The 27243-nt window shown below is 43.2% G+C and overlaps 1 protein-coding gene across 1 annotated transcript in view; it reads left to right on the plus strand.

The window, feature by feature from the left end:
- The first annotated feature begins 14296 nt into the window (after nucleotides 1-14296).
- The window catches only part of MMP11 (matrix metallopeptidase 11), a 45358-nt gene continuing 32411 nt past the window's right edge, over nucleotides 14297-27243 (plus strand). Inside the window, exon 1 of the mRNA XM_063454491.1 lies at nucleotides 14297-14620. Coding sequence (XP_063310561.1) covers nucleotides 14522-14620 — 99 coding nt within the window. The 5' untranslated portion in view covers nucleotides 14297-14521. The remainder of the gene's footprint in view (nucleotides 14621-27243) is intronic.

Here is a 27243-nt window from a genome sequence, read left to right on the forward strand (position 1 = left end):
ATAGTTTTTTTTTAAGCGGGTCATGTCCCTTTCAATATAGTTCAGGTAGGTAAACATCCTTTAATATGTCAATTTATACATGATGTTATATTTCAATAACTTTAGCGTCCAAAATACCATGAACATATGTTCTCCAAATGCTTAAATCTTGGGATGATAATGAATTATTGTCTTTGACAATGTTATATTGTAAATTGACCTTACGTTTGCGCCTTATTTCTTTTAGAATTATATATATATTTTTTAATTCTTTATTTTAGGAGTGCAGGTTTATACATCTTTGCAGGCAGTGCCACAACAGCAGCTGCGTTGCACAACATATCGTATTATAACATTAAAGTGGCATACCGTAGCAGACATTAGCACATTTGTATTTTTATTTTGTGATATCGTTATCAGTAGGTTGATCCACTGTGGTGTTTAGGAATGCGAGTGCTCCGGTTGGGATGTTCGATGTATATCGAAATCCTATATGTGGATGATTGTGTACGTTTGTGGATGAGGGTTTAATAGTAGTAACAATTATTAGTAAGGAGTCAGAGAGTAGTGGAGACTGAACTCGCGAACCCCATGAAATGTATGGTGGAGTGTGTCTAGTAGTTAGGGGGTATCGCGGGTCTCGATCCTCTTGCGGTGTAGGAGAGTGTACTTGCGCATCAATTGAGTGACAAGAGGTTGACACTCACTTCAATCATATATTAGTGCTGCAAGCGAGAAGTAGGTGAGTGGGGGAGGGGTTATAGACGGAGTGTACTCCCTATGCCAGCGTACATCTGAAGGTATGGGGATGCGTCCCTAGGGGTATGGTATTTGCATCAATGTGTAGGACAAAAATCATAAAACAGAAAGAAAGAAAGTGGTGTGAACCACACAACAAGCAATAACAAATATAAGGCATAGCCACTGGTTGCAGGTCGTGGCCGTTCAGGGCACAGCAGTTGTGGCAGGATCACCCCGCAGAGCAACAGGAACAAACGGGCGGACCCTCTCAGGGCCCCAGATGCTCTGCTGTGTAACCGGAGCGGAGGCCGAGTTTCCGTAGAGCGCTGGGTATGTTTTCAGCCTCCAGCACTTTCAGTGTCCCGGATTCTTGGGTGATCAGAAGGCTCCTTGGTGTTCCCCATCTGTAAGGCACCTGGAATTTTGTAAGTATTGCCGTTAGGGGTTTTCAGGGACTTTCTCCAATCTAAGGTCGCTCTAGAGAGGTCCGGGAAGAAGGTCAGTTGGTGTTCCTCAAAGGAGTAGGGCGATTTGTTTTGAGTGGCTGCCATGAACGCCTGTTTCTCAGGGCCGTTTCTGAAGCGGATTATGACATCCCTATGCCCTCCTGTAGCACTTGCGGGTGGTGCTGGGAGTCTGTAGCTGCCGTCTAGTTGCATTATTTTGGCTTCTTTGGCTGAGAATAAGTGGGTCAGGAGCCTGGTGACTGTATCAGGTAGGCCGCGGATCTTTATATTTTTCCACCGCCTCCGGTCTTCTGCTGCGGCCATGCGGTGTTGTATCTTAGCTTGTTCGCACTTCAGGGTGGTGAGTTTCCACTCAATTGCTGCGAGTCTCGTCTCTTGGCCTGCTGTAGTGACCTCCGTGTCATGGAGGCGGGCTGAGACTCCTCTGATTTCATCCCGGAATGTGGAGATTTCTGTGGCAATGTTACGCCGTAATTCGTCCAGGATGGCCTTTAGGGTGTTCTCTGTCACTGGCGACCCAGGTTGCCGATCAGACCGTTTGTCAGTCCTTTCACTGTGTACCGGTGCCTCCAAGTCTCTCAAGTCGGTGAGGGAAGTTTCGCTGGATGAGCATGACGGCCCATCCGTGAGAGGCGCCATGTCAGGCCTCATGGAGCCTTGGGGCCTCCAAAGGAGATCGCCGATATTGGCGGTTGGCAGGGGCTTGTCTGCCCGGTATTTTTTCGACTTGCGTCCCATCGTGGTTGCAAGCTGCAGCCCGTCTTCGGTCAGGATTTCCGGGTCAAAACTAGGTTTTTGTGTCTATTGTGGCTGTTTGTAAAGTCGGAGCTCCCGCAGGATGCGTCCGTTCGCTTAGGTAGCTGGCTCCGCCCCCCTAAAATTATATTTTAATTATGTGCAGAGCATAGATTTGTCTTACAGATATAATTCTGCAAATGGTGTTCACATGATTATTTGTAGACATTTTTTTCAAGTAAGTGTACCTAGAGAACTTATTTATAAAAAAAAATATATACCCACAGGGCACAAAATCTAGACTGTAGGTCGAATATGTGTTATGTGTTTTGCAACATTTATTGCATATATTTTGTAGTTTTGTGTTTTGAATAATATTTTACTTAAAGGCATACTATAGTGCTAGAAATACAAAGCTGTATTCCTGGCACTAAAGCTCCCTCTACCACACCCCTCCCTGGTGCCCACCCTCCACGCCACGGTGAATAAGGGGTTAAAAAAAACCTTTATTTACTTACCTGATGCCAGGGCCGATGTCCCTCGTGCTGGGTCGTGTCTAAATTTCCTCAACATGCTTCAACAAGCAGTCGCTAATGCGCATGCGCAGCGAGTGCCACACATGCAGTAGGCCTCCCCACAGGAAAGCATAAAATCAATGCTTTCCTAAAGGGAATTAGCTGACACTGGATGTCCTCATGCAGAGCGTGAGAACCTCCAGCATCAATTAGCAGAGCAAAAGCCTGTTAACATTCAGGAAGTCCCTTTAGTGTAGTGGCTGTCTGCCAATGGAGGCAGTCTTAGTGCTGCAATGTAAACATGTTTTACATTGCAGCACTAAGTGCAATAGAGACACTGTACCCAGACCACTTCAATGAGCTGAAGTGGTCTGGGTGCCTATAGTGTCCCTTTAATATAGAACATTTACCACTGAGAAATCTTGGGGCAGATGTAGTCTTTTGCATGCTGTGCTGCAGTCAGTCTTTAGGTGAATAATAAGGGACTTGAATCCATCTGCTCTTATTAACTATTCTGCTATAACTATATTTTCTTCTAGCTCAGAATCTTAGGTATATATGAATATGTCAGAGATCATCAACAATAAAACTTAGAGTGTTATGTCTTAAACTGTATTAAATTAGTGTAGAACTGAGTTTAAAGATGTATTTGAGCAAAAAAAAAAAAATGTGTAATTATTTTATTGATTAAATAAATCGGTATGTTGGGAGTCCTGCTAAAACTTACGGGAATTGCCATGACCATGGGTAACCTTCAGTCACAACCCCTAGAACAAAAGCCATTTGAAATGATGGGTGATATGCAATGTTTATGCACCATTAGTTACAGATATTTGTAAGCGGTACTTTGAAATGATGGGTGATATGATATGCAATGTGTATGCACTATAACAAAATCAATTTGAAATGATGGATGATATGCAATGTGTATGCACTATAACAAAAGCAATTTGAAATGATGGGTGATATGTAATGTTTATGCACCATTGGTTACAGATATTTGTAAACTGTACTTTCAGGAGTCACTAACATTAAGTCTGTAACTAGATTTGTTGCATGGAATTACTCATTACTGGCTGGATAGCTGGATAGTATAAACATATTATTTAGTTGTATGATAAACCTACATGAGTTTGATTTTTTGTTTTGAAAAAAAGTTATTTAAGAAGAAAAAAAACAACTTTATTTATTTATAGCGCAGAAATGGCAGTATACATACAAAATAGAAATAACCCTCACGTAGGGACAGTCAAGCTTACATCAGCAAAACAACATCCAAATGTGCCGGGTCTCAGTTTTTAAATGAGATCAAGGCAATTCTGGCAGATGCCAGACGTAAGAAGAATGTTTTACCCAAAACTAATCATTTAAGATGGTCAAACACAAAAACTATTATCTCCGAACATGGCTGGGATGTGAGAAACCTGAAGACATGCACAGAGTGGACATTCAGAATAAGTTATTCAAAGCTGAATAGGAAACGTCCAATGGAAAAGCTTCCTGAGTTGAGAACAATCTGTTCCATTTCCTCCTAGTGACTGGAACTGTGATGGCTATATCAGTGGTTCTACCTCTTCATCGCCTGATCTGAATTGTAGAGTATAGAAACATTCCAATATCGCTATTGCCAGAACAAACAGAAATGACTCCTCTTTCTTTCATTATGTATTTGTTTAGAACATAGTTTATCTTGCAGGAGTAATATGTAGTTTTTTAACCAGCCAAAATATGTGAAAAGTAAATGTACATTCAATTGTTAGCCTTTTTACTTATTTTAACATGTTAAAGTGACAGGTAGTATAATCACATTGCAGGACAAATTAACAACCTGAATTATACAAACTATTGAGTTTGAGGAGATTGATTTGTGATGCAAATACATGTATTACAACCCCATGATCAATGACTGACATTAACATTCCTTGCACCTTCATTTTCTGTGCCACAGGACATAAACATCATTTGTTTCTGTACAGAGAACCAACTTATCGCAATGTTTAGATGATAGCTTATCGCTATAAAGTACATAGAAGAGGTGAGGGCATAGCCACATTCCAACACATTTCTAGGCACTAACTGGGCCCAGATTAGAATTTGAAAACATTTCTACAAATAATTGAGGATTATTTTTATTTTGACAATTTGTGCTTTGTTACATGGACCATTGTGACAGGTTTTGTATCTGTCTCCCCGTCCTCCTCAGATGTGGCTTTTTATCAGTGAGAAGTCATTGTCTTGTCTAGCACAGGTGCCAGATGATTATCTTCTTTTTACTGCATTCTGGAGTAAAACAACTTTAGAAGATCAGGAATACAAGTGACTGGGGCACTGCAAAAGTATTAGCAAGGTCCGTCTCCTTCTAAATTCCCAAAATATCACCTACGCTTAATACGAACAAGTTATGTTCTGTAATTCTACACATATCACTAATTTTTATAAATTTACCTAATTCCACACATTTATTTTAGCTATTTATCTGTACAGCTATTCACTAATCTCAGCCTTTTGGGTTTATATTGATGAATTACTATTTTTATTCCAAATGAGAAGTTTTACTGTGTCTTCATTATTGCAAGAATTCTAAGGGAAACATACAAATATATAAAATAAAATAAAGACAAAACCAGTTCTAGAAATTTTTATACTTAATTTCACCCTGGGGGTAAAAAATGCAAATATGTACCCATTAGTCCATCTCAGTCAAGCCAATAGAGACGCATAATGTGATCAATAAAGCCTGGCCTGCATCTCTCGATTAAGATCATGTTGCATTGTGTTCTTACATTCACATATACAAAGAGAGTGATAATACAACACTACAGAAAAAAAGGGGTAAAAGAGAACAATAAAATTAAAAGAATTATGTAAACTCTATGTTCCTCATATTTTATATTGAAAGTATTGACATGCGTTTACCATATTTCAAACAGCTTGCTTGAACTTGCATTCTGCAATCATATACGTTAAAGGAACACTATAGTGTTAGGAATGCAAATCTGTTTTCCTAACGCTATAGTGTGCATGCCCCTAGTTAGGTACAGAGCCCTACACCCCTGGGTGTGGCATAAAAATATTTTTTTAAAGGATTTTTTTTTCCATTCTGTGCCTTGTGCCCATGCGATTATTGTCATAGGAAAACATTGAATGAGCTGCAACGTCACGTAAAAGAGTTTTTACTTGGTCATTGCAGTGGAAGCACCTCTAGTAGCTGTCAGTATGACAGTATGAAGCCTCAGACCAGCATAGAAAGTGTAGGCACATACTAATTGGACATGGTTTTGCAGACTTTAAAGTTTGTTTAACCTCTTTGTCGCACCATAACTTCAATGCGATAAATTTGTAATGGTCCTTCAATAGCTCTCTTTAGTGCACCTCTATCCTTGCATGTTTAGACTTCTATGGTCAGGGGCACAACTTGTCTGTTAAGACTATGCATATTTTCTTTCTGAAACAATTCTATAGTTTTTTTAGGATGTCCAGTAATTGGAGAGATAATAGCCTTTGATTGTTTATGTGTTTTTTTAGTCACATGACCAGTGTTTCTGATCAAGGAGGACTTAAAATGGCTGCCCAATAGAGAAATGTTTAGCGAGGAAAATGAGTGATGACGTCAGTTTTCCTTTACATATACCTGGGACCTTCTGATTCTGGTAAGATTCAGCGTAATTTTGAATTGATGAATCAGCCACCAATCTTATGCTATGTATGCAAATTGAGTCGGTATCAAAAAAAGAATAATGACGCTAAGCAATAAAGGATATAGTACTGCACATGTGTGGTACACAGTACCTTACTGCAATGCTCTGTATCCATCATGGACATTTTTAAAGAGACACTATAGTCACCCAGACCACTTCAGCTCAATGAAGTGGTCTGGATGCCAGGTCCTCCAGGTTTTAACCCTTCAGATGTAAACATAGCAGTTTCAGAGTAACTGATATGTTTACATTGCAGGGTTAATCCAGACAGCCACTAGAGGGTTTCTGCCATGCTGGATGCGAAAATTGCATTCAGCGTGCAGAACGTCCATAGGAAAGTATTGAGAAATGCTTTCCTATGGACTGTTTGAATGTGCGCGTGCAGGGCCGCCATCAGAAATTGTGGGGCCCCTAACACAGCTCAAGGTCCGGGGGCCCGCCTCTAAGCCTCGCCTCCAAATCCCACCCACAGGAATACACACACAGACACAAAAGGACACAGACACACACATACTAACAGACACAAATACTGAAACAGACAAACACACATATAGACACATACACAGATACAGATACACACACACACACACACATACTGACTCACACACTGACGTACATACATACTCACATACTGACACACACACATACATACAGACAAACATACATACTGACAAACAGACATACAAACTGACATACATACATACACATAAATACATACTGACATACATACATACATGATGGCATACATACACATACATACTGATATGCATACATACAGGCACACACAGATATATTTATACATACACAGATACAGACATACATGCATACTGACATACATACTGATAGATAGATAGATAGATACACACATGCATACTGAAATACATACATGCACACATACATACTGACACACACACACACAGACATATATACATACTGACATAGACACACAGACATACATACAGACATATATACATACTGACATACACAGACATACATACATACTGACATACATGCATACTGACATACACACACAGACATAGACATACATACTGACAAACAGACATACATACATACTGACATACACATACATACTGGCATACTGACATACACACCTCATTTATCAGCCACCCTCCTCTTACCTTTAAGTTGCAGGAGGGTGGCTGGGGATGATGGGAGTGGATGCCTCTGGTGTCCTCTCCAGTCCTCTCCCTCTCCCCCCGCGCGGAGTAAGCTGGGAAGAAGTGACTGTCCGTCACTTCCTCCCAGCAGCACTTGCGGTGTAGCCGTAATTTTTTTTTAAAGGGGCCCGGTCGCGCAATTACACGGCCGCAGAGCTGACCGGGCCCCTGAAGATATAGGGCCCATCGGGTGACCCTAAATGCTTGGGCCACCTGATGGGCCCCCGGTGCAGATGCACCTGCAGCAGTTTCGCCGCTCCACGTGGGGCCCGGGGCGGCCGGGCCTCCCAGGACCGCCGGGCCCGTGACAACCGTCATGGTTGTAACCCCCTGATGGCGGCCCTGCGCACTGACGTCGGCGGGGGAGGACCGGTCACCAGTGCAGAGGGAACCCGGCGCTGGATTAAAGTAAGTAGCTAAAGGGGTTTTAACCCCTTCAGCGGCAAGGGAGGGGGGCCCTGAGGGTGGGGGGACCTAAGGGTTATATAGTGTCAGGAAACGGGTTTGTTATCCTGACACTATAGTGATCTTTTAATATATTTATTCATATGTTTACAGCAGTGACTGCAGTTTTTATAAAATTCTCTATATTTCTTTTTGTTTCATTGGACTGGCCCTGGGACGAATTTGTTTTGTTGTTATTTTATATTTTCTTTCTTTTTTTTTAATACACTTTTTTAAAAGGTTATCACCTCTAACCTGACTTTTGTCCTATATGGTGCGGCAACATGATGCTTTTTAATTCATTTTAATAGTTGATTATCTAACTCTGCCAGTCAATCAAGAAGAACTGGTCCTATGGTCACTCATGGAAACTGGTAATCACTGTAAAACATTGGCAAAGCACTCGTACGCAATCATAACATAACAATAGGTCAACAAGACCTCTGCCGGTCTTAGTGACCTATGCAGACTAGGCTATATATAAGAGAGTATTTTAATAAATTGTAAAGAAATATTTAAGAATGTAAGCATCTATGGAGGTATCTATTCTCCGAGACCCAGTGCAAATAAAAGATTTATCAAGGCTCTGAAATGGCATAAGGAAAAGTGTGATATTTTCAGAAAATCTCACTATTTACTATAGTTGATTTCATGCTTTGAAGCTAATTTAGAATAGGGTGTGCCGTATTTCTGTATTGGTCCCAGCAGTAATATGATGTATGCAGGAGAGTGCATCCTCTCTGTTCTATATTTTTGCTTACTATATAAAATAAAATTAGTTTTATAATGCAGTTATAATTTCTTATTAATCTATTTTTTTTCGGAAATATGAAGGTTTTTTTTCCCGTGCACAGGGTCTAATTTACATCTCAAGTGTCTGCAGGTGCAAGAAAATAAAAGTAATTACCATGTAGCAAATTGAAACAGTAGATGAAATTATGTATGAAATTGAAACAATGCACATTTGTATATGCCACTCACAGCTGCCTACACTGCCAATTTGCAAATCCAGCCTTGCCTGTCCATGATCACATTTACTGTATTTTCAGCCACAGACAACATAAGAGAGAGTGTGTTGACTGTGCTCTTTGCCAGGCTGGGAACATTTATGTGTACATGTGCGTGTACGTACAGGTACGCATATATGCGCAGTCACAGCACAGTACTTCCAGGTTCAGGGAGTTAACTTGCATTGCATGAAAAGCAATATGAACTGACTCAATACAAGTAGTTGGACAACTGAATACAGCAGTAATAATTTCCTATGTGATATCAGTGGGAATGGGGGTGCAGCCTAAGTGCCATGTATTAAAAGAAAGCAGGGCATTGCTCCCACATTTTCTTTATGAGCAATATTTCTAACTGATCGTAGAAATTGTTATACATGGTCCCTGTGTCTCAATGCTTCTTTGTGAAACGCATTGGAATGACAAGGAGGAGAGGAAACAATCATAAGAGATAAGTAACATTTCTGATACAGTTTGTGGGAGACCTGGCATCAGTCCCTGAGGTTGCCCGAACCCATCTAGTTCTTATGAACAAATTTGTATTCCCTTGTTCGGGAACCTAACAGAATGTGTGTGGTTTCCCCCTGGTATTGACTTAGAACACCGACCACCCCTGGCTGTTAACCGCAACTAAGGAGTACTTGAGTGCTTTCCCTGGGTGGCCGCCGTTTATATAAATGAACGCACGTGGCTCCATGCACATTTTGTCTCCTGAATGCAGGCAGCGGTACGTGGTCGTTGAGTGCATGGAACTAATTTCGGCTACATGTTTTTTACGAACCCCGGTCAAGATGGTACTGCTACCTGTATACTTTCCTGAACAACTACACGAATCATGTTCGGGAGATATGATCTACTGACTGGGGGGAGCATTCGCTTGCTAAGAACCAGGGGGAGCATTCGTTGGTGTTCGTGTAGAAACTCCCGAACCAAGACTGGCTACAGCCCTGGATTCTCTGGAACCATTTTGGGGCATCACCTCGTGGTGAAATCTTTTCCTGAATAGCGATCTTGTTCCACCAAACTAATCTGAGCACTTTTGTTATATTGGGCCCTCAGATTCAGGCTATTCGGGGATATAAGAACTGTGGGGTTTTTTGTACTGTTTTATTACGTTTTTGGGGTGTTTTATAAAAAATATATATTTTATGTAACTGAGAGATAATTCAATTATCTGAAATTCCTAGCTCACATCTCTGAGACACAGTTCGTCTTGGGAAATTTCCCTGTCAACTTGTGCATATAAAACTGTGTGTGGGCTAATAAAGTTATGTTGTACTCCCAGAGCTATGTGTGGTCTAGTTATTGGGAGGGGAAGGCTATAATCACTGCTCAGCACCTTGATCCAGCTCATGGAGGATTCGTAAGGACTAGAGCTCCCAGGACTGTGTGTCGTCCAGTCCCTGGGAGGGAATAGAGCTAGTCTTCTATCCTGTTCCAGTTTTATATGCACAAGTTGACAGGGAATTTTCCCAAGACGAACTGTGTCTCAGAGATGTGAGCTAGGAATTTCAGATAATTGAATTATCTCTCAGTTACAGAAGGCAAGACACGCAAGGCAACAAGCCTCCACTTTCCTCTCAGTACTTGGCCTTGTAGAGGCGGATACTGTACCTACAGGACCTGTAACCACCCATTATTGGGACATCCCAAATATGGTATCCTTTGTTCTATCCAGATGCCCGGACTCAGTGACATAGGTGATAGCTCAGTTTTGCAAGCACCTAACTAGTGCTTTTACTCACAGTTCTCTTTCTCATTATACTAACCACTGAATGACTGTAAGGTGGTATTGAAATGTTTGGGACATAGCTTATAGTTTCTGCAGGATTTTTGGTTTCCTTACGTATTTTTTCGAATCCGTGTTATCAAGCACAGAGAATTCTATCAGTACCCCAGGGCCGGCGCGTCGATAAGGCGGCACAGGCAGCCGCCTTAGGGCGCACTGGCTCCGGAGGTGTAAAATTCCAGTGACCGGCAGGAGGGAAGCTCTCCCTCCTGCCAGGCCACCATCTCGGCCCCTGGCGCGGCGTGCGGCTCTGCTCCCTCGTGCATTGTCTGCTGATACCGCGGGAGCTAGAATATGACGTCATATTCCGGCTCCCGCGGTATCAGCAGACAGCGCGCGAGAGAGCAGAGCGGTGAGATTAGAGCTCCCTCTCCGCGTCTGATTACAGCACAGCTGCACGCCACCCAGCAGCCCCTCTGGACCCCAGGGAAGGATTCATCATCCACACTAGCTCTCCAGGTAGGGAGGCTGGGTGGAAAATGTCTATTTATTAAAATAATTAGTGAATGTATGTGATGTGTGTCTGTGAGTGACAGAGAGTGTGCGTCTGTGAGTGACAGTGTGTGTGTCTGTGAGTGACAGTGTCTGTGCGTCTGTGAGTGACAGAGTGTGCGCATCTGTGAGTGACAGTGTGTGTGCGTCTGTGAGTGACAGTGTGTGTGCGTCTGTGAGTGACAGTGTGTGTCTGTGAGTGACAGTGTGTGTGTCTGTGAGTGACAGAGTGTGTGCGTCTGTGAGTGACAGTTTGTGTCTGTGAGTGACAGTGTGTGCGTCTGTGAGTGACAGAGTGTGTGCGTCTGTGAGTGACAGAGTGTGTGCATCTGTGAGTGACAGAGTGTGTGCGTCTGTGAGTGACAGTGTGTGTCTGTGAGTGACAGTGTGTGTGCGTCTGTGAGTGACAGAGTGTGTGCGTCTGTGAGTGACAGTGTGTGTCTGTGAGTGACAGTGTGTGCGTCTGTGAGTGACAGTGTGTGCGTCTGTGAGTGACAGAGTGTGTGCATCTGTGAGTGACAGAGTGTGTGTCTGTGAGTGACAGTGTGTGTCTGTGAGTGACAGTGTGTGTCTGTGAGTGACAGTGTGTGCGTCTGTGAGTGACAGTGTGTGCGTCTGTGAGTGACAGAGTGTGTGTCTGTGAGTGACAGAGTGTGTGTCTGTGAGTGACAGAGTGTGTGTCTGTGAGTGACAGAGTGTGTGTCTGTGAGTGACAGTGTGTGTGTCTGTGAGTGACAGCGTGTGTGTCTGTGAGTGACTGAGTGTGTTTGTGTGAGTGAGTGCGTCTGAATGTGTGTGTGTGAGTGAGTGATTGTATGAGTGTGTGTGCATGTGAGTGTAGGAGTGTGTCTGTCAGTGTATGATGAGTGTGTTTGTCAGTGTATGAGTGTGTATCTGTCAAATCAGTGAGAGTATGTTTGTCATTGAGTCTGTGTGTGACTATCAGTGTGTCTGTCAATGAGTGTCAATCAGTGTGGGTCTGTCAGTGTCAATGAATGAGTGTGTGTCAGATCAATGAGTCTGTGTCTGTCAGTGACGTCTGTGTGTTTGTCATTGAGTGTGTGACTGTCAGTGTGTACAGTGTGTAACGGAGCGGAGCGCGGTACAGGAGCTTCTGTTTCCTGTACCTGGCCAGACTGACAGGAGGTGCTCACAGAGAGAGCACTCCATGTCAGTGCGTCCGGGTACAGAAAACTGAAGCTCCTTTAGGGGATCTGCTCTGCTCGGCAATGCAACAATAGAGGTAGGAGGCACACCAGGAAGGGGAGTGTGACCACTAAAGGGGTGTGGGGTGCACCAAGTGACAGGGAGGGAATGGGAGAGAAACACCAAGAGACAGGAAAAAGAGGGGGGAGGGGAAAAGAACACTAAGGGACAGGGAAGGGAAGGGACCACTAATGGTCGGGGAGGGGAGAGGGGCTGGTTAAGAGGCACATAGGTGAAGATGGGTTTTTATGGGGGGGAAGGGGGCGGAAAAATGCATCTTCGTCTATGTACCTAAAAATCCAAGTACCGGCCCTGCAGTACCCCCTCGCCTCCCCGCACTTCTCCCTTAAGGGCAATTATGAGCCCTGGAGGCATTACAAGTTTAATTTATATCAGCAGGTTTATTAGTCTCTTATACCTTTTAATTGCATTCTAATATTAGATCATCTGCTCATGGAGCAGGGCCCTCCACCTCTCTGTTCCTGTACGTCCAGTTTTCTGGTTACAATTACATTTCTGTTAGACCCACCCATTGTACAGCGCTACGGAGTCTGATGGCGCTATATGAATAATAAAATAATAATAATAATAATCTGGCTGATAGCTTTCTACTACCATGCTGACAATCTCCAGTACTCATTAAACGTAAGGTAGTGATCCACCTCTGTCTTGTGGAAAATTCTAGATAAATCGCTTACAACGCATGCATTGAATTTAATATTTATATTGGCTTATATAAGTTTCCATATTACTGGTTATCTTTTCTATTTGATGTTGTGTTTTGCTGGACAACTGCATAAGTTCAGATTCGATTGCATTATACAAAATGAGTGGTTCTGAGGAACACCCTACTTATTCTCACTGGGTTTAGTCTCATGTTTGTCTTGGTGCTAATAGGCATTTCTGACATTTGGTATTTATGCAACCACTTAATCCATGTCCACGATATTCTACATGTATGAAGCCTGATATGTTTCTGGAAGCTATGTAATGTCTGAAGCATATTTGCTCAATAAAAAGTGATTTTAAAAAATGGAAAAAACATCATGCCAGTTATTGAAGTGCATAAACTATTAAAGATAAATTAGTGGCGTTGCACAGGACACAGTTTCTGTTTGGGTTATTTGTTGGAAAACTCTGTGACCAGTGATCCTTGCTTAATTGAAGGTGAAGAAACACTAGTCTGGTCTGTTCCATAAGAACACACAGGTTTACATAACACATCATTATACATACACATGGACATGCCCACAAAGGGTTTCACATGGTTAACACAGAGATGTTTCAGAAACACAGACAGGTGTCAGGTGAGTGGACACCTGGTGTTTGCTGTGGGTCTGCACCATATTTACATTTAGAATGGAACCTTTTTATTGACCTGAAAGCAGCATGGATCTGTTTTGTTTTGGATATTCTCAAGGAATGTGTATGTTTGTGTTCCATCAGTCACTGTGAGAGTGTGTCTGTGACTGACTTTTTTTTTTTTTTTTTTTTTTTTAGGAATAATTATGCATTCCTTCCTGAGGTAAAAATAATTGGGTGTGTGATTTGTATAATGCTGTGCATATTGTTTAAAACTGAACTGAGAAAAAGTGTTGTTTTGCTTTTGGCATACAAAAAACATGTTTTAAGATTGTGTAAGTGTCACTGTATGGAACACATGTTCTCTGGTCCTATAAGAGCATGATTGTGCAATACTACATTACATGATGCTGTCTGTATGTCATAGGTATGTGTGTGTATGTGTGTTACATTCTGTCTGTGTGTTGCACTCTGGCTGTTTGTCTGTGAGAATTGCTCATGTGCACACAAATCTAATGACGTTCTATAACTGCTGAACCTGGAGGCTATTTTTTTTAATGCAAGAGAGAACCCCCTTTCTTTCACTCCCCTCCCCAAATACAAGACCTCTCCTCAGTCAACCCCTGCCTGTCTCCCTCTCTCTCTCTCTCCTTCCCAAACTTCCAGCACGTGACGCTGCTCAGATGTGTCACTTCAGGCCATAAAAGTGAAGAGACAGAACAAAAGACAGAGAGCAGTATAAATCCCCAGCAGGAATACTCTGCTGCTGACAGGCTGCGGACAGCTCCTCCACACAGACAGAAACATTAAAAGCAAGAGAAAAAAGAAACAACGGCAGACAGAGACAAGCAATAAAGGAAAACGCACAGAAAATAAACTATATACATATTCCCAGTGCCTTTATTTTTATTTTTACAATCAGCAGGTGCTTTGTAAGCAAGCTTAGCTATTTCACCAAGTGCTTTGCCATGAGCCTTTACCTGCTGCTCTCCATCCTACCTGCTCTCTACCTGCTGGGGGTACAGACCGCACCCCTGACTCTTAGATCCCCCCCAAAACGAACACAGGTAAGTGATATTTATTCATTCCGTTCATCAAAACTGTTACCTGCTGTGCAGTGGTTCTATTGGCATAAGATACATTTTGTCTGATCTATGAACATATGAATTCTGGTTTACCTTGATACATACAGCATCAAATTTATTTGTATAGATTTTTGTAACACATACTCTTTGTGTGCTGCATCATACAGAAAGTCTACATAAAGCCTCGGTTATTGTTACTTTATGTAACCAATCAGCAGCAGACATTGGAGGTTGGGTACATAAGAACATACTGCAGCCATGGAAAAGTTCTAAAAGTGGTGCAATCAGCAGGAATGTTGCTTTTATCCACTGTTAACCACACAATTACTCTTTATAAATAACCTCCACTGTTTTACTGGAAGCACTTAGACACCAAACGTTCTGGGTTATTTATAATAGCTATGATAGGGGGGGGGGGGGGGGGGGGATTATAAAAGTGAAACGATCATTAGTAAAAAATGCTGTTATTTTCTATCGAGATTGCTCACTGTTAGAACTTTGCCACACAGCTAATCTTTATAACTAACCCATTGTGTTTCATTATCAAGCTGCCTCTTATGGCTTTGTTTCTGTGTAACAATGAGGTAAAGAGTGTATTCAATGGTTTGTTAGTTTATCACATTATGATCAATGTGCCAGTGCTGTGTCATTCATTTTGCATACCTATAAATTATACAAAATGCAAACTTGGTTTTTAATCAGAAAATGGCTCACACCATCCCAGAATATCAGTAGGGGTCCATAATAGGACCTTTATTGTATGAGTGTGTCATAGTCTGAATTCTAAGCCAGTGTCTGTCTTTAAAAGCCTTAATTGGCTTTGTTCTCTAAAATGTCATATACATTGCATTTCATTGTGATAACTGATGTTCCTTCTCACAAGCTCCAATTTATATGTATTGGCTATGGACATTTAGTGGCATATTGTACCTAGAGCAGGCAGCCAGAGGATTTTATGAATTGTAAACCAACAAGAGACCAAGTGGTTTTAAAATGTTGGCAAGACTTTTATAACATTACTTTCGCTGACATGTTCTATCAGTGACTGACTGCACTGTACACATCAATCTTGTGCTTGCCTTTGTAATCCCTTTGTCAGTGATTAGGTGCTGCAGCAAACAGTAAAATTAAGTAGTCACATTTTACTATGTAGTGGAATGGTCATCCACTTTACAAGATGTTGTACTAAGTTTATGGTTTTTTTATTCGTATATCTGTGGAAAGGCTTCCCTATTACTGGATAGGACACTTACCAACCCAAGTGGTTTGTTTATATAGAAGTGATTTGAAATACATAGAATTGTCCTGTTTTTAAACAAACTCTTGTCATCTCCTTTCAGTAAGTGGGAGGTCACTGGTAAATTGATATACAATCCCTCCTTTCATCTTCTTCCCATGTATGTTTTAAAGACATAATCCTCTCTGTATACATTATAGATTCATTTTTGCCATAAGTGTTTTTTTTCTCTCAACAACCCTTAATGAACTGCAATATTTGAAATATTTTTCTACTTGGATAACAACCCCATAGCCTGGGAATGTATAGTTGTGTCTGCAGAGTCTTGCTTCCAGGATAGATGTGCTGCAGGTCTTTCGACTGAACAGTGGTCGGGATTTTCTGATTGGGAGAGTGTGACAGCCACAGGATAACTCTGGCAGACCTTGTTTGTATAAGGGATGTTGTGTTTCTGTGCTGTCAGCTGCCTAGGATTTGGAATCTGCAGGCTGGCATTTTTATATATCAGTGCTGAGCAAACTGTATGTTCTGAGTGCCTTTCACCAAACACAAATATACACACACATAGATTTGAACAAATGCACGTGCACACACCACATAAGCCTATCCTAATTTTAGAGGATAGGTTTCAGAACCAACTTTATATGGAACCTAAACACTTAAATAGTTGCCATAGCATAGTATGAGGCCTGGGCAAGTTTATCCCACAGAAAGATGTCGCTTCCTAGTGAATTCCTAGCAAGAGAAACTCGGAATTGGTGAGTTGACTCTTTCTCACTAAAGCTCTATGGTGTGCCTTGCTCCAAGTGCACATACTACCCATCTACTCTAGACATCAAAGGTTCAATGAATGCGTGAATATAGCCAAGAAGGATACATCAGATGCCATAGTGACAGTGCATTTCATACATTCTCTAGCTATTGGGATAAAAAAAGATCTTAGGAATCTTGCAGTCCTAGGCTGGCACAGTCATCCAGGCATATAGCATGTGCATGACAGTCAATAACATGCAATATATAATTCACACTATCTGCATGCAGGATAGCAATAAGCATGACATAAGTGACTTATATCATGCTTATTGCTATCCTGCATGCAGATAGTTTACTGATATTTCCCAAAATTTCAAACTATTTGCCCCATCTCCATCTTGGCCTACTGATGTTAACAATTGGCCTTTGTGTGCAGTCCTGGTCCTACATATTTAGAGACCATCTTACCATGTCCCACTGAGAAATTTTCTTTGATGATGCTTAATTCTGTGTCCTCCTAATCCTCCCAGGGATCCCATTTGCCACATTATAATCTCTCCGTGGACTTTTACGACCGGACCAGCCTGAGATTACATCCTGTAAACCTCCACGCTGAATGATGTTAGCCTAACTGAGATTGCCCAACATGCTACTCAGCAACCTGAAGGCAAATGTTGTTATAGTTAGTAGAGTGAAGTGGCTGTTTCATTCTATTTGGTACCTTATATATATTTTGCATGGTGTCAGTATAACCAATTTCTATTCCTAATGTTTTCCTATTACTTCCCAACCTGCACATGGTGTCCATTATATTCTGATGTCAGCTAAGAGATTTCCTGCATATTTTTTCTGTGTCTCCTATCTGACCATAACTGGACATTCCAGTTTCCCCTCTTTGTTGCTCTGTCCATCTTATTGCCTCTTTCGATCTAGGTCTCACCTGGATGTTCTTTATTTTCTCATAGTTAATACACATCTCCCATACTTGCCTCATTACTTCCTAAATGCCTTTCTCTAGACAGATGTACCTTTGATTCAAGGTACAACAACAACAAGCAATCAGTACAAAATAGAAATGGCAAAGCGTGGCAACTGCAAAAGAGCCCTTTAAGATCCAGATATATAAAAAAGACCTTTCATTGACTGTCTCTCCGTGCTTTGGTATAGCAATATTGAACTGTTTCTCCAACCTGCCAGTAGTGGCAACTATTGGCCATTTTAAATTCAGTGCAGTGGTGAAACCCAGCAAGTTACAAGCTGGAGCCATTAGTATTTTATCAAAGTTTGACTGGTTACCCCATCTGACAGTCTATGTGTAAGCAACATCACAACCAAGGCAACCGTTACCATTTGCAGGTTCTTAGACAAGATAGATTTGCGGGCCTCACCTTCATCCACACAAACACATATATGGTTAGCTTACATGCATAACTACACACTTGAAAAAACTAGTTAGCCAGATAATTATGCAGAAGTATCAATTCACACACAACTAATAAGCCATTTGCACATACAGAAATACAGAATTTGCCATTCACATGCATATATAACTTGCCACAAACACCAAAATGATTAGTAACATACTCACACATCATGTAGAACAAACACTGGCACAAATACACTAGCACACAGATGCACACTCCGACACATTGGTACACATAAATGCACACCAAACACATACACAAATACACATTCATGTATTATGAATTGCTTTTCTTTTCTACTCACCTTCTTCACCTTTATTTCTAGTGTGGAGGAGCAAGAGAGATGTCTACCAGGCAGCAGAGACTTCCTGTCTGCTACTAGACTTGTGCATTCAGTTTCAAACAAAGCGAGTTTTGGTCAATGAGCTATTCATCATTGTTCTGCAAGTCCCAAACATCAAATTGTAGAATCAAAAAACAAACGAAACGGGCAATGGACCAGCTGTTTTGTTTGTTTTGTGATTCGTAGTTCTGTCCATAGCACCAGGAAAAAAAAATGAAATGAAGAAGAGCTGATTTTCTTTTGTTTTGCAGTACACTAATATGCGCATTTTAACGCCATTTTGGTTTGTCCAAACCGTTTTTCCTGAAACTATTGCATGGGTGAAATTAATTCGAACTGAAACACCACATGGACGAAATTTGGTTGAAACACACTTATTAAGTGACATGGTTCAAGTTAGTGTTTTACCTTATTGCTACATTTGAAAGAGATATTTTATTATCAAAAATATGTCTTCATTCTCCAAAGACCAACTGATGAGAGTTGTATTTAGTTTAACAGCTAAATTGACAGTATGTTGGAGCAGACAATGGTCCTATAATATAATCTGCCACAAAACTTAAATAAATAAACTAGAAATAATCTATGAAATATCTGGCCAATGTTCTCTAAACGTGGCCTGTAGTAAATCGTTGAAATACATATGCCAGTGGACTGGACAATGTTGAACTATTGATAGGAGTAGTAGTTGAACAGTATCTGGTTAATTTATGAGAATGTCTGGGTCATTTCATCCATCACTCTTACATTAAATGCTAGATTATGATTTAAATCCAGTAACAGCTGCATGGGTTATAGTTGCTCAATCAACCACATGGTGTGTTTGCATATAAGAGGTGACACAAGGTGATGCTGTACTCTAAGCTCCAATGATATCTTTAAGATCGGTCCAGACGGATTCTATGTTCTTTCTTAGCTATTTGTGATAATCTGAAATGTTTACTTTCTGTATAAACAGGAGCTGAAAACATTGTACAGATTGAGATTTCACTAAAGAGAGTGGGGAGAGGGACGGGATGGATGTAATATGGAAAAAGCAGAAGCAGTTGAGAACTAAAAGGGAAAGTTGTAATATATTTTAAACATATAGAGGAGGCCTGTCTGCGAAGTAAATTTATGACGTGTAAACCCTTTAACCCCTTAAGGACCAAACTTCTGGAATAAAAGGGAATCATGACGTGTCAGACATGTCATGTGTCCTTAAGGGGTTAATAAGGTTATATTGTGATGTCCACCCTTTTGTAGAGTTAAAACAGAGAGAAATAATAGGCTATTTTATAAGTGACATTTTGCATTTGGGCAGTTCACATCATCTGGAATGCAAAATTCTCCATCTCACAAAACCATAAGCCTCACTCTAAACTTAATAATGGTGCCAATATAAATAGTGCTGCAATGCACTGCATTTGCAATACATTTTGGTTCTTGCTATTTTGAATTCACCATCTTAATAGGATTGCTTAAATAAGTGAGCAGTGAAAAGGGAGATGTAGAAATTTGATATAATAACAATAAATGTGACTTATATACAAAATAAAATTGTGACACTCTGTAGCACAGATCACTACACTGCATATTCAAATAACTGTTTATGATTGAACCTAGAAAAATTAGATATTCACAGAATGTAAGCTCATTGAGCAGGGCCCTCCACCTCTCTGTTCCTGTACGTCCAGTTGTCTGGTTACAATTACATGTCTGTTAGTCCACCCATTGTACAGCAATACGGAATCTGATGGCACTATTTAAATAATAATAATAACTTGAGAAACAATGTATACAAAATCATTAACGTTGCTTTATTATTTTTTCCAAAAACTAGTAAGTATAACATAATATAATAAACAAACAAATAAACAAATGAAATATATATATGAAGGAGTGTAGCCAAAGCATGTTTTAATTTAGACAATGGACAAGAAACAGAAAACTGGAGACTGACTGGATGGGCAGGATATATTTGTGGTCTATAGACCAGCGTTTCCCATTTGGTGTTCCACCGCAATTTTGGGAAACAAAATAGCTGCTGCTGATAATTGAGACAGGTGTCGGGAAGCACTCTCCCCTGCTCGGCTCCCTCGCACTCAGCCAGCCGCTCAGCCCAGCAGCCCCACTTGACCCCAGGGACTGCACCCCAGCCATTCAGCCCAGCAGCCCCACTGGACCCCAGGGAAATAGAGACGCCATGCCAGCACTCCCAAAGGTAGGGAGGCTGGGTGGAGTGAAATTTAAAAAAAAAAATTAAATTGTGTGTGTGTCTGTTAAGGAGTTTGGATGTGTGTTTGTCAGTGAGTATGTGTGTTTGTCAGTGAGTGTGTATGTGTGTCAATGAGTGTGTATGTGTGCTTGTCAGCGTGTGTGTTTGTCACTGAGAGTGTATGTGTGTTTGTTAGTGAGTGTGCGTGTATGTGTGTTTGTGATTGAGTGTGCATGTGTGTTTGTCAGTGAGAGTCTATGTGTGTTTGTCACTGAGTGTGTGTGTATGTGTGTTTGTCAGTGAGTATGTGTGTTTGTCACTGAGAGTGTGTGTATGTGTCTTTGTCAGTGAGTGTGTATGTGTGCTTGTCAGTGAGAGTGCATGTGTGCTTGTCTGTGTGTGTATGTGTGTTTGTCACTGAGAGTGTATGTGTGTTTGTCACTGAGAGTGTATATGTGTTTGAATGTGTATCTGTCAAATAGTATATGTGTCTGAGTGTGTGTCAGTGTGTGTATCTGTGTGTCAAGGTTTGTGTACAGGCCCGGACTGGCCATCGGGCACACCGGGCAAATGCCCGGTGGGCCGCGGTGGCCGTGGGGCCGAGGCCGGCAGGGGAGGTCACAGGATCTCCCCTGCCGGTCTTTGCAGGGCCGGCACTATCCTAGAGCCGGCCCCGCTGTATTCCATGGAGGGCCGGTGGGGAGATCAAAGATCTCCCTCACCGGCCCACATGCTGTCAAAGGCGGCCGCCGGCGGGGAGAGAGAGGGAGGGAGCCAGCCTGCCAGCAGAGGAACCCGGCGGAGCTCTATCTTGCAGCTCCGCCGGGTTCCTCTCGCGAGATCCGGAGCGTTGCCATGGCAACGACCGGATCTCACGAGAGTGAACTCTAGCCCGCAGGCTAGAGTTCACTTACCACTGGACCACCAGGGAAGGTGCACCGGTCCCCCCATCCCACTCACCAGCGTGCCGGTCCCCCCCTCCCAGGCTAAAAGATAAGAAGGGAGGGGGGGGACATAATGCTTACTCAGACACCTGCTGGCAGTGCCAATAAACAGTGGCTTCACATCTGGTGACAATGCCCGATAATAAAAACATACTGAACATGGATATCTGGATTCATACACTCCATCACAGGGGCAAACCTCCCTTTACAGCCAGAAAGAAATATTATCCTTGCCATCCCATCTATGACCTCTTTCAAAATTTCACAGTGCAAACACCTACTAACATCCGCAAACAAACTCACCCAATTTTTGTTGAAAAAAAACTAATTCCCAACTATGAGAAACTGGATCCCAACAGAAAACCTATACCAAAATAGAAGTCCACTCAGTACAGCAAGCCACCTACCGATCTAAACCACACAAGAGCCTCACCACCCGGGTCAGCCACACACTTTTTTTTTATTTATTTACCCCCCAAACACACACAATCCCTTCTAACATGTATACAGAGCACTCTCACACACATCACACTCAGCACTCACACACATCATCCACAGCACTCTCACACTCAGCACTCTCAGACACATCACACTCAGCACTCTCACACACATCACACTCAGCACTCTCACACACATCATCCACAGCACTCTCACACACATCACACTCAGCACTCTCACACACATCACACTCAGCACTCTCTCACTCAGCACTCTCACACACATCACACTCACACACATTACACTCAGCACTCTCACACACATCATCCACAGCACTCTCACACTCAGCACTCTCACACACATCACACTCACACACATCACACTCACACACATCACACTCACACACATCACACAGCACTCTCTCACACACACATCATCCACAGCACCCACACACACAAATCACCCACAGCACCCTCACACACAGGACCGTCACAGCACCCTAACACAAATCAATCACACACAGCACCCAAACACACAGCACCATCACACCTCACACACACATACTGCACCCCTCACATACACACAGAACCCCCCCGACACACTGCACCACACACATACACAATACTTCCAAACATATATATATATATACACACACACACACACACACTAGATTCCTTGTAAGCAAACACATACTACAATCCTAAACACACACTCTCTACAAACACTACATCACTTATACACACACACACTATAGCCTGCATGCACACTCTTGCTACATCCCCTATACACACATTCTCTACAGACCCTAGCCACATATGCATTACCTTACACCACAAACACAACACGCCTAAAACCGACCTTATAACACAATACCACACCACAATCAGCTCACTCTGCACACACACAATACCACAAGCAGGCTCCAAACACATGCACAATACTCTTTCCTGGCATTTTTGTCTCCTGGTATCCATTTATAGAGACACCAGAGACAAGTTGCAAGGAAACACAGTGCAAGCATGTTATTACATTTGCTTGCACTGTGCAGAACAAATACAGGGCTTTTTTCTCATGCTAGAGCTCTTCAGCAGAGCTCTGCGCATGGTCTGCCCTGGAAGAGCATTGAACCAACATGCTCACTTTGAGAGGGGGCGTGTTTGTCATTAGTGATGACAAAACACACCCTCTCTGCCCCGCCCCCTTCTTAGTGGGCCGCTGTGGTAAAAAAATGCCCGGGCCGAATTTTTTTCCCAGTCCGGCCCTGTTTGTGTATGTGTCACTGTATGCATCTGAGTGTGTGTGTGTGTGTGTGTGTGTGTGTATGTCAGTATGTGTGTATTGGTGTGTGTTTGTGTGTGTGTGTATCTGTGTGTCAAGGTCTGTGCATGTGTCAAGGTGTGTATCATTGTGTCTGTGTGAATATGAATGTGTGTGTATGTGTCAATGTTTTTTTTTTTTTATTCTTTATTTTATTGAGGCATGTGGTTATGGTGGTACAGAAAAAAGAGAGGGAGACTTGCAAGAGTTGTACAGATTAGGGTCACTATAACAGATTACAGCAATCTCCTAGGATTATCAACCTCATTTTATATTATATTGACAAGTTTAGACCATAGGTGAATAACAGGTATAGTATTTGCTAAACAATGCGCATTTCCTGATAATAGTATTATCTGTTTCTAGCTTAGCTGAGTAGGTTTTCGCTGTAAGCCTTTAAACACAGGCAGGACCGGTGCTAGGATTTTTAGTTACACAGGCGAAGAGGCATTTTGGTGCCCCCCACCCTCGTTTAAAATAAGGTTCATACAAAAACAGAAATAATCATACAGAGACATACAGACACAGACAGAGACATACATGCATATAAAGACATACATACAGAGGCATACCGTCATACAGACACATACATACATACATACATAGACATACAGAAACATACATACAGAGACATCCAGGCATACAGACACATACATACATACATACAGAGACATACAGGCATACAAAGACATACACGCATACAGAGACATACCGTCATACAGACACATACATATATACAGGTATACAGAGACATACAGGCATACAGACACATACGTACAAAGACATACAGGCATACAGATACATACATTTGTACATACAGAGACATACAGGCATACAGAAACATACAGGCATACAGAAACATACATACAAAGCCATACAGGCATACAGAGGCCTACATACATACATACATACATACATACAGAGACATACACAATTACATACTTACATCAGTTCAATCTTGTCCCCTGGATGCATGCTGTCTGGCTCCTTGGAGTCCTGTCCTGCAGCCCAGCCCCATCACTGGCCGCCAGCCGCGCTGTGTGGTACACAGGGAGCAGGGATATGATGTCATTCATATACTCGCCCCCTCCACACAGCCTGCGGCAGACACCAGGGTAGGTGCAGTGGCGTACACATGACCCATGGGGCCCCAGTGCGCAAATTGATCCGTGCTCCCCCCCCCTCTCGCGCTTACTTTGCGCGGGCCGGGGCCGCAACACATGGCGGCGGGCACCTGGTCGCAGGGGTTGCAGGGCCGTGACCCCTGCGACCGCGGTATGTACGCCAGTGCATGCAGATGCACACACACTTAAAGGACCACTACAGACACCCAGATCACATCAGCTCGATGAAGTGGTCTGGGTGTCAGGTCCCTCTAGTTTTAACCCTGCAGCTGAAAACATAGCAGTTTCAGAGAAACTGCTATGTTTCACCGAGGGTTAATCCAGCCTCTAGTGGATTTCTCACTGACAGCCACTAGAGGAGCTTCCGCTATTCTAAAACACTGAACGTCCATAGGAAAGCATTGAGTAATGCTTTCCTATGGGCGGTTTGAATGCGTGCACGGCAAGGGCATTCGGAGCTGAGAGGCGGAGGAATCCCCAGCGCCAAGGGAGAAAGGTAAGTGCTGAAGACACACACACACTCTCACGAACAGATGCATACACACCAGCTAACGGACACACATTTACTGACAGACACACTCAGCGACAGACAGACATACACACTCACTTACAAAACATACACTCTCACTGACAAACACACACTCACTAACAGACATCAAACAGACTCACTAATACACACACACAAACACACTCAGTAAGAGACACACAGTAACACAATCACTGACACTCACTAGCAGACACACTCACTGACACACTAGCAGACACACACTGACACTCACTAGCAGACACTCACTAGCAGACACACTCACTGACACTAGCAGACACACTCACCGACACTAGCAGACACACTCACCGACACTAGCAGACACACTCACCGACACTAGCAGACACACTCACCGACACTAGCAGACACACTCACCGACACTAGCAGACACACTCACCGACACTAGCAGACACACTCACTGACACTAGCAGACACACTCACTGACACTAGCAGACACACTCACTGACACTCACTAGCAGACACACTCACTGACACTCACTAGCAGACACACACACTGACACTCACTAGCAGACGCACACACTGACACTCACTAGCAGACGCACACACTGACACTCACTAGCAGACGCACACACTGACACTCACTAGCAGACGCACACACTGACACTAGCAGACGCACACACTGACACTCACTAGCAGACGCACACACTCACACTCACTAGCAGACGCACACACTCAACACTCACTAGCAGACACACTCACTGACACTCACTAGCAGACACACTCACTGACACTCACTAGCAGACACACACACTGACGCTCACTAGCAGACACACACACTGACGCTCACTAGCAGACACACACACTGACGCTCACTAGCAGACACACACACTGACACTCACTAGCAGACACACTCACTGACGCTCTCTAGCAGACACACTCACTGACGCTCTCTAGCAGACACACTCACTGACGCTCACTAGCAGACACACTCACTGACACTCACTAGCAGACACACTCACTGACGCTCACTAGCAGACACACACACTGACGCTCACTAGCAGACACACTCACTGACGCTCTCTAGCAGACACACTCACTGACGCTCACTAGCAGACACACTCACTGACACTCACTAGCAGACACACACACTGATGCTCACTAGCAGACACACACACTGACGCTCACTAGCAGACACACACACTGACGCTCACTAGCAGACACACACACACACACTAACACGTTTTTTTTTTTAATTTAATCCCCCAGCCTCCTTACCTTTTTGGAGTGCTGAAGGGATTCCCTGGGGTCCAGTGGTGCTGCTGGGCTCCTGGGCTCCTTGGCTGGCTCCCTGGCTCCCTTGGTGGCTGGCTGGCTCCCTTGGTGGCTGGCTGGCTGGCTCCCTTGGTGGCTGGCTGGCTCCCTGGCTCCCTTGGTGGCTGGCTGGCTCCCTGGCTCCCTTGGTGGCTGGCTGGCTCCCTGGCTCCCTTGGTGGCTGGCTGGCTGGCTCCTGGGCGGGCGCGAGGGAGCACTCTCCCATGTGTGCTTCCTCTTCAGCTCCCTCGCGCACCGCGTAGGGATGCCGGCGCCGGAAGATGACGTCATCTTCCGGCTCCGGTATCAGTATACGGCGCGCGAGGGAGCTGAAGAGGAAGCACACATGGGAGAGTGCTCCCTCGCGCGCCCGCAGAACCGGGCGCTCGGCCACACTACAACAGGTCGTCGGTTGGAGGGGAGCGCAGTGCGCTTCCCTCCTTCCGGTCAGCCTGATTTTGCGCCCCCAGGGCCGGTGCGCCCTAAGGCGGCCGCCTGGGCCGCCTTATGGTAGCGCCGGCCCTGAACACAGGCTAAACAAACTGAAAGGGATTTGCGAACATGCTCACTATTAACATGGAGCTAGGAATTAGTATGGTTTAAGTATGTTGGATTACAGGCTATGCAAGATAACATCAGTTACAGCTTTCTATATATTGAGTAGATTTAACCACCAGGGGACAGCGGAGAGCCGGGCTCGTCAAGTTGGGTACATATGTAAGCTTAGTCATGTTAAGTGCTTTCTGTGGGGGGCTGCATAGGTAAAATCCACTGTAGTAAATTCAATGTGATATTAAGAATAGTGCACTAAAATAAAGATTACACAGTGATATGTTGTAACTTTAGGTGTATGTGAGTGGCAGTCGCTTGGTCATTCCTGCAGCTGTGCCTAGTCGGCTGGCTTCCTGGTTGTGATCAAGTTCCTTGTGTTTCACGCTGTGAAATGCTTGGGTACCTGCCGGCCAGGAGTTTGTTCGCTGGTACCAGCCTTGGGTTGGGAGTAGCGCTTGTG

This window comes from Pelobates fuscus, chromosome 5, assembly GCF_036172605.1.
Source record: "Pelobates fuscus isolate aPelFus1 chromosome 5, aPelFus1.pri, whole genome shotgun sequence".
In the NCBI taxonomy this organism is placed as follows: domain Eukaryota; kingdom Metazoa; phylum Chordata; class Amphibia; order Anura; family Pelobatidae; genus Pelobates; species Pelobates fuscus.